Source organism: Nerophis lumbriciformis, linkage group LG38 (assembly GCF_033978685.3).
Source record: "Nerophis lumbriciformis linkage group LG38, RoL_Nlum_v2.1, whole genome shotgun sequence".
Lineage (NCBI taxonomy): Eukaryota > Metazoa > Chordata > Actinopteri > Syngnathiformes > Syngnathidae > Nerophis > Nerophis lumbriciformis.
In genome coordinates, this window is record NC_084585.2 from 8,022,193 (window position 1) to 8,031,611 (window position 9,419).

General features: G+C 38.5%; 1 protein-coding gene across 1 annotated transcript in view; it reads right to left on the reverse strand.

Annotated features, from left to right (window-relative positions):
• Positions 1 to 7,058, reverse strand: part of prickle2b (prickle homolog 2b) — a 363,308-nt gene extending 356,250 nt beyond the window's left edge. Inside the window, exons 1-2 of the mRNA XM_061932665.1 lie at positions 6,912 to 7,058; positions 218 to 303 (exon numbers count right to left, since the gene is read on the reverse strand). Coding sequence (XP_061788649.1) covers positions 218 to 303; positions 6,912 to 6,953 — 128 coding nt within the window. The 5' untranslated portion in view covers positions 6,954 to 7,058. The remainder of the gene's footprint in view (positions 1 to 217; positions 304 to 6,911) is intronic.
• Positions 7,059 to 9,419: the final 2,361 nt, after the last annotated feature.

A 9,419-nucleotide genomic window follows, 5' to 3' on the forward strand; every position in this document is an offset into this window, starting at 1 on the left:
TAAGCAGTGTTGCCTCAACTACATTAATAAATGATGGTTTTTGGTAATTAAAAATTTGAACGGTATTAATAACCGTCTGGAATTTTATTGCGGTTTATCATGATACCGTTTACCGTTACATCCCTACCCACAATCATGAAATACCAAGGTCATGACTATCCACCTCAAATGTGACGTTTTTTTGTTTGATTAATGCTCATTAAGAAAAACTGCTTACCTCCATTTGTGCGCGGTGAAGCCAGGACATTGGTCTTTGCAGGCACAGCCGGTCAGTCCTCTCTGCGTCTCAACGTCTGGCTTCAGCTTGAAAAAGATGACAGATGTTAAACTGAATTTAAACAAATCGGGACAGGAATTAGCTCATCATTTAACACAGGTTGGTGATCCAAAATGTCAGTTGTTTAAAATAGCCAACCTTTTCCTCTGCTGACTTTTTTGCACACTCTTGGCATTCTCTCGACAAGCTGCAAGAGGTAGTCACCTGAAAGTGTTTTCACTTCACAGGTGTGCTTGAAGCTCATCGAGAGAATGCCAAGAGTGTGCAAAGCAGTAATCAGAGCAAAGGGTGGCTATTTTGAAGAAACTAAAATATAAAACATTTTTTCAGTTATTTCACCTTTTATTGTTAAGTACATAACTCCACATGTGTTCATTCATAGTTTTGATGCCTTCAGTGACAATCTACAATGTAAATAGTCATGAAAATAAAGAAAACACATTGAATGAGGAGGTGTGTCCACAGTTTTGGCCTGTACTGTATGTTCAAGCAAATTCTAAAATATTTGTGTATGACTGTGGAGGGGGGCGTGGTCGACGCGCCTCCTGCGGGAATGGAGTGTGTATGGCCCGCTGACAGGTGAGTAGATTGCCCAGCTGGGGCTAATTATCTAATCACCTGTCGCCTTTATCAGCAGGGGCCGTGGCCATGAGGATGACATTCTGACAATCAAATTAATTTGTGTCAAAAATATTAGGGTGTTTTTTAGGTGAATTTAAATTAAAATAATTTACTGCGATTAATCCTGACTAATCCATATTTTAAAAGGGTGATTAATTTGATTTTGAAAAAATAATCATTCGACAGCACTAAAAATATATATATACTAGAGTAGGGGTGTCAAACCTACGGCCCGGGGGCCGGATCAGGCCCGCAAACAGGTTTTATCCTGCCCGCGTGATGAGTTTGCCAAGTTTCAAAATGAGCTGCATTTTTGTTTTAAATGAAAGAAACTGCTGTTCTAAATGTGTCCACTGGATGTCACAATAGCAATTCTGTTAGGATTAGCAAGAGGTACAAAGTAAAGCGAGGCCGCGGCTCCGCTCCCTCGACCCAAATGAAACTTAAAACCTGCCGTTTTATGTCTTCTGCTTGGAACACATCGTTATTTGGCACCTTTACTGCCTCATAATGTCTCTGTCAAAAACGAGAAAACTTAAACCTTTTGAATAATTTTTTACCTCCGTTTCGTACGGTTTCTTGAGTTAGCACTGAATTGATACAAGGGAGGTATTTGATACCTAGAAGACTTTGATTGATTGAAACTTTTATTAGTAGATTGCATAGTACAGTACATATTACGTACAATTGACCACTAAATAAGTTTTTCAACTTGTTTAAGTCGGTTAAGTTAATCAATTCATGGTACGACTTTACATGTAGTGTTTTTTGTTCAATCCCAGAAAGACTGTGACTTAAAGTTTAATCCTGGCTTGGTAGATACACTGACACGAAGTCTAACCTCATTGTGTTTTTGAAGCTCCACCAATTTCGTCAGAATTTTCAACAAACTTGAAGTGTTTTGTCCGGACGATTATTTGTGATTTGTACGTTTTCATTGCATTGAGTTTAAAATTTTAGTCCTGACATTCCGTGCGTTGCATGGTGGGGCCCCTCAGTACATCACTGACTTGCTATGCCCCTACTCTTCAGGGCGCAGCCTCCGGTCTTCAGGCCAGGGTCTTCTAAAGATCCCGAAAACTCGTTTTAAAACCCGTGGCGACATGGCATCCCAGGCTATAGCTCCCGGACTCTGGAACAACTTGCACCGGTCCCTCCGTGATCTTGACTGTGTTGAAACTAGGGATGTCCCGATCCGATATTTGGATCGGATCGGCCGCCGATATTTGCAAAAAAATGCGTATCGGCAAGGCATGGGAAAATGCCGATCCAGATCCAGTTGAAAAAAAACTCCGGTCCGTGTTTTCCAACGCACCGATTTAAATAATACATTCCACTTTTCTGCTGCTCCCTAATTTCCGTTCCGCATTTTTCAGCACACCTTCAACACATCCACAGGTCTGTGGATTCTCACGCAGTTGCTTTTAGCTGCTGGCATTACACGACAGGCTCTTCTCACTCTTTCCTGTGTCTCCCTCTTACAGACAGCGAGTGCACCTTCTTACACACGTCACATACTGTCACGTCATACGTCACATACTGTCACGTCACACGTCACATACTGTCACGTCATACGTCACATACGTATACGCCCTCTCCCAGCAGAGAGGTAGCAGCATGGCTAACGTTAGCTGTGATGCTAGCGCAGCCGCTAAGGTGCGCGCCTGCTCAAGCGTCCTCTGCGCACGGCAAATCTATGCCACGCACAAAATCAAATAAAAAAATAAGCGCATAACAATTTTCGACACACGGACACGACAGAGAAAACAGTTTTTGTCATCATTGTTCAAATATTGTAACGTCTGTCGAGACGCTTATCTCCATTCGGTGCCACACGCCCACACCATCAAAATGCCGAGGCAAACATTTCCACATCAACACCGTATGAAAAAAATAGTGATTTTTTTTTGTTGTGATTTCCTTCTCTGCATGAAAGTTTAAAAGTAGCATATATTAATGCAGTATGAAGAAGAATGTTTTAATGTAAACACATAGAATCATCATACTGCTGTGATTATATGCATCAAGTGTTCATTCAAGGCTAAGGCAAAATATCGAGATATATATCGTGTATCGCAATATGGCCTTAAAATATCGCAATATTAAAAAAAGGCCATATCGCCCAGCCCTAGTTCAATGATGCCATTTCTGTTTGTCATGTATCATTTTGTCTATTTTGTGTTTCTCCTTGAATAAACAGGTCAGTTTCTTGTTACCAACCATTGTGTATTATTCAAACTCCCCTAATTCAGCTGGCTAGTTGTTATCAAGAGTACTAAAACCCTTTCAACATGATTCTGACAACTAAGTAGGCTAAATAACTTTAAACTTTAATACATGCTCGGATAGGCCAGTATCGGTCAGTATCGGTATCGGTCAGTATCGGTATTGGATCGGAAGTGCAAAAACAATATCGGTATCGGATCGGAAGTGCAAAAACCTGGATCGGGACATCCCTAGTTGAAACGTTTAAGTTTGCTCTACTTACTCTATACAAAACTCTCTTTGAACCACATCTAAACTACTGTAATGTCATCTGGTGTAACACCTTCCCTAGCTACCTTCACAAATTAGAATCCATGCAAAAGAAAATCATACGGGCCCTGTCATGGTCCAAGCTTAATGCCCCCACTCGACATCTATTCCATAAATTATCATCTCTTAAGACTGACAGAGTTCTATATTTATCACAATGCTTGTCTAACCTATCAAGTCATCCACAGGCTGAATCTCAGGCTCTGTAGCTTAGTTCCTATCTATCGTCCCCAGCATGCCCACAACACTCGTAACTTTGACCTGATATCAGATAAACATCGTCCACTGGCTTGCACTGCTCGAAGTGTTGTATGCAGGGGACCAAAGATCTGGAACCGGCTTGATGAGAGACTCATCATTCTCCAACTTCAAAAAGAAACTGAAATCATACCTATTAACCACCTATCTCTAATGCCTCATGTGAATGGCATGACTACTGTTGGGTTGTGCGTGGTTGAATGTATGTATGTATGTATGTATGTATGTATGTGTATGCTTGCTTTTGTGCTCCTATTATTGTTTGTCATATTGTGTTTTTGTGCTTGCCACCATGTTTCAGCATTCCATGCATATACTGACCTCTGGACCCCCTGCCAAAAGCTTCTTCTAGCTTATCTGGGGGACCCTTTCACTTACCACCATCCTTAAATGGATATTCACTACTGTTGTAATCGTAATATGGTATTGTGAATAGAGATGTCCGATAATATCGAACAGCCGATATTATCGGCCGATAGATGCTTTAAAATGTAATATCGGTGTCGGTTTCAAAATTATCGGTCTCAGTTTCAATAAGTAAAATGTATGACTTTTTAAAACGCCGCTGTGTACACGGACGTAGGGAGAAGTACAGAGCGCCAATAAACCTTAAAAGGCACTGCCTTTGCGTGCCGGCCCAGTCACATAATATCTACGGCTTTTCACACACACACAAGTGAATGCATGCATACTTGGTCAACAGCCATACGGGTCACACTGAGGGTGGCTGTATAAACAACTTTAACACTGTTACAAATATGCGCCACACTGTGAACCCACACCAAACAAGAATGACAAACACATTTCGGGAGAACATCCGCACCGTAACACAATATAAACACAACAGAACAAATACCCAGGACCCCTTACAGCACTAACTCTTCCAGGACACTACAATATACACTACCCTCCACCCCACCTCAACCCCGCCCACCTCAACCTCCTCATGCTCTCTCAGGGGGAGCATGTCCCAAATTCCAAGCTGCTGTTTTGAGGCATGTTAAAAAAAAGAATGCACTTTGTGACTTCAATAATAAATATGGCAGTGCCATGTTGGCATTTTTTTCCATAACTTCAGTTGATTTATTTTGGAAAACCTTGCTACATTGTTTAATGCATCCAGCGGGGCATCACAACAAAATTAGGCATAATAATGTGTTAATTCCACGACTGTATATATCGGTATCGGTTGATATCGGAGTCGGTAATTAAGAGTTGGACAATATCGGAATATCGCATACTTGCCAACCTTGAGACCTCCAATTTCGGGAGGTGGGGGGTGGGTGCGGGGGCGTGGTTGGGGCGGGGGCGTGGTTGGGGGCGTGGTTAAGAGGGAAGGAGTATATTTACAGCTAGAATTCACCAAGTCAAGTATTTCATATATATATATATATATATATATATATATATATATATATATCCCCGCGACCCCGAAGGGAATAAGTAAATGGATGGATGGATATATATATATATATATATATATATATATATATAAGAAATAATTGACTTTCAGTGAATTATATATATATATATATATATATATATATATATATATATATATATATATATATATATATATATATATATATATATATATATATATACACATATATATATATATATGTCTTAATAAGGTTATCCAAAAAATAGTGCTCGATACCGTAGTAGAGCGCAATATATGTATGTGTGGGAAAAAAATCACAAGACTATTTCATCTCTACAGGCCTGTTTCATGAGGGGGGGTTCCCTCAATCATCAGGAGATTTTAATGGGAGCATTCACATATCATGGATTATATAGGGCACAGAGTGGGTGGGTACAGGCTGGTGTAGGGGCGTGGTGATTGGCTCATGTGTTACCTAGGAGGTGTTTCCGTCTGTGGCGGCATGCTGTTACAATTTCGCTGCGCTTGTTGAGGGATGACAGGTCATATATATATATATATATATATATATATATATATATATATAAATAAAAGAAATACTTGAATTTCAGTGTTCATTTATTTACACATATACACACACATAACACTCATCTACTCATTGTTGAGTTAAGGGTTGAATTCAACCCTTAACAGAGAATAGAACAACGATGGACAATTGTCCATCGTTGTTCTATTCTCTGTCACTATTTTTCTAACCATGCTGAACACCCTCTCTGATGATGCATTGCTGTGTGGCACGCACAAAAGTGCTTTCATCAAATGCACTAGATGGCAGTATTGTCCTGTTTAAGAGTGTCACAACATTGCTGTTTACGGCAGACGGACTGCTTTACTGTAGTCGTTCTTTATATTGTGGGAAAGCGAACTCAGGTTCCGCATGGAGCTGGAGGGGGCGTGGCCTCCAGCTCCGCCTGAATTTCGGGAGATTTTCGGGAGAAAATTTGTCCCGGGAGGTTTTCGGGAGAGGCGCTGAATTTCGGGAGTCTCCCGGAAAATCCGGGAGGGTTGGCAAGTATGGAATATCGGATATCGGCAAAAAAGCCATTATCGGACATCTCTAATTGTGAATAAACTTGAAACTAGAAACATTTAAGTAAAGCTTTTACTTAATGCACCTTTTAACTATCATTTTTAATCCACTTTGTATCCTTTTTACGATGTTGCCCCCGTTGTTTTAAATTGAATGGTTGTTTTACTTCGCCTGTTTTCTACAGCGCTTTGTGATTTTATTGGTGAAAAGCACTTTACGAATAAAATGTACTTATTTCATAATGCGCTTGTTCTATTTTTGGCCAAAGTAAAAACAAAGAAAACAACTTGGTTGGAGTTGTCTTTATTTTTAAGTTATCATGCCATGATTTTACCATTTGGGAACAGATTTTCCTCCATGTAAGCTAAAATGAGTTTGACACCACTGTACTAGAGTGAAAAAAGCACTTTAATTACTACATTTGTTCCAGTGTGTGCTTCTTTGCACACCTTTAAAGGTTAATGATGATGGATGGATGGATGGATTTGTAATGTTATATCAATACATGACATGATAGACAAATAGATAAATAAACACTAATAGAGGTGTTTTCTCAGGAAGTACATGAACAAACAATTTAGGCATGCAGTAAACAATTAAGGCAGATGTAACTCGACGCCGTTACCATAGCAACGGGACACAAACAAATTACCAGCTTAGGCGTAAAACACAACAAAATCTGTATAATGAAAATGTTTGTTTGTTTGTGTTTTTTTGTTTTTTTTTGTAGGAAAACTTGTACTTACCGGGCTTTTTGCATCTCTCTTCTTCAAGCCGCGGCCAAACATGTCAGGCTGGTTCCAGGACAATCGAGCAGACTTTAGGCGAAAAAGCAGAGTTTGCTCCGGGGGGAAAAGAAGAGAAAAGAAGAAAATGTGCTGTCAAAGAGGAGCTTTCACTCAAACCACTCAAGAGGTTCCGGGTTGTAGCCCCGCCCCTTTTCCCACACAGCCAATCAAAAACTAGACACAAAACTGTTATTAGGTTAATATAAACACTTGCGGCGTGGAATTCTATAAATAGTAAACAGCGCGTGGGCGTATTTAAACCCTTTAACCACTAAATATATTCCAAGTACCACTAAAATACTGCTGTAGTAGTACAACTGTATAATGAATGTTATCATTTTATTGCCTACTTTAAATCGCTAGAAGCAGTAAAAATTAAAAGTTCTGCCCTATTTTTTGACTGCAAGGTTAAGAGAAAAACTCTTAGTATTAAAACCCTGACCCAGTTTAAGAAAGATGTAAGTCAAACTCAGAGAAAGTTACTTACTCTATAAACCTAAACCGCTCCTTGGCAGGTTTTTATGAACAAATCCTACGTTTTTTTTATCCCCATGGTTCCTTTCTCCTGAAAATGTGCAATAACCTGTCAGACATGATGTTTGTCACTTAGTCACCAGTAGTTGTTAAAACTAAGAGGATTTTTGCCAGGAGAGGATTTTTAGGACATGGTTTAGTTCAGTGGTTCTCAAACTTTTTTTGTCATCCCCCACTTTGGACAAGGGGGAGTTTTCAAGCCCCACCTGCCCCCATCGCCCCAACAGAGCGCTAATGCCAAGCTTTAACATTTTCAAATTTATTGAACATCAAGTTGTATACATTCGAACTCAATAACATAAAATAACATTAAGTTCAATAATAAATAAAATAACTGTGCAGCTGGGGTATAACTTGCATCAAGTTCAATAATAAATAAAATAACTTCCATCAAGTTCAATAATAAATAAAACAAAAGTGTTATATCTTGCATCAAGTTCAATAATAAATCAAAAAAAGTGTTATAACTTGCATCACGTTCAATAATAAATCAAAAAAGTGTTATAACTTGCATCACGTTCAATAATAAATAAAAAAAACTGTTATAACTTGCATCAAGTTCAATAATAAATCAAAAAAAGTGTTATAACTTGCATCACGTTCAATAATAAATAAAAAAAACTGTTATAACTTGCATCAAGTTCAATAATAAATCCAAAAAAGTGTTATAACTTGCATCACGTTCAGTAATAAATCAAAAAAGTGTTATAACTTGCATCAAGTTCAATAATAAATCAAATAAAAGTGTTATAACTTGCATCAAGTTCAATAATAAATCAAAAAAGTGTTATAACTTGCATCAAGTTCAATAATAAAAAAAAGTGTTATAACTTGCATCATGTTCAATAATAAATCAAAAAAAGTGTTATAACTTGCATCAAGTTCAATAATAAATCCAATAACTTGCATCAAGTTCAATAATAAATCAAAAAAAGTGTTATAACTTGCATCAAGTTCAATAATAAATCAAAAAAAGTGTTATAACTTGCATCAAGTTCAATAATAAATCAAACAAAAGTGTTATAACTTGCATCAAGTTCAATAATAAATCAAATAACTTGCATCAAGTTCAATAATAAATACAATAAAAGTGCCACTTTGCAATCTTTGCAAAAAAAAAAAGGAGGAGCTATGCATTTGGCAAGACAGGGCAATTGACAGCACTTTCCCCCAGGAGAGCCACCTTGCTTCACTGTGAAACAGCACGGCTGTATGATCAGCTCCCATTTCCTCACACAGTGCAGAGAACAGTCGCGCTTTCAGTGGTCGTGTTTTGATCAAATTTACCGCGCTCACAACATCTGTTAAAACCTCATTGAGTTCGGGGCTGAGCTGCCTTGACGCAAGTGCTTCCCGGTGAATGACACAGTGCGTGCCCGTCACATTTTTGTTTCTCTGCAGGCGCTGGCTCTGGCTCGACGACCTTTGAGGTGTGAGTCACAAATGTATATATTTGTGTAATTGTGATCCACACATTAGCCTGCTACCCATCCGCGCGAAAGTTTGTTCCGCTTAGCCCCGCCCCCATTAGTTACTGTTGCTATGTCTGTCAAACTTTCGCTCCTACCGAGAAATAGCCTACAGTAAAAATAAGTACCGGTAATTTCCATTTATTTATATAGCGGATTTCACAGACAGAATCACAAAGTGATTTACAGTGTGTATAGAAAATGAAAGCATAGTAAAAAAAATAATCTAAAAATATAATAATTAAAAAAAAAATTTAAAGTGAAATTTCCTCCCGTTCCTCGCGCCCCACCTGTCATGTCTCTATTCCCCACCAGTGGGGTGCGCCCCACACTTTGAGAAACGCTGGTTTAGTTAGATATGCCATCATTATGTAAGATTGCTAGGAAACAAATATTTAAAAAATCCCTAATTTTAAGATGTTTATCATTAATTGGATTTATCTGGATTAAAAAAAAAGTTTGT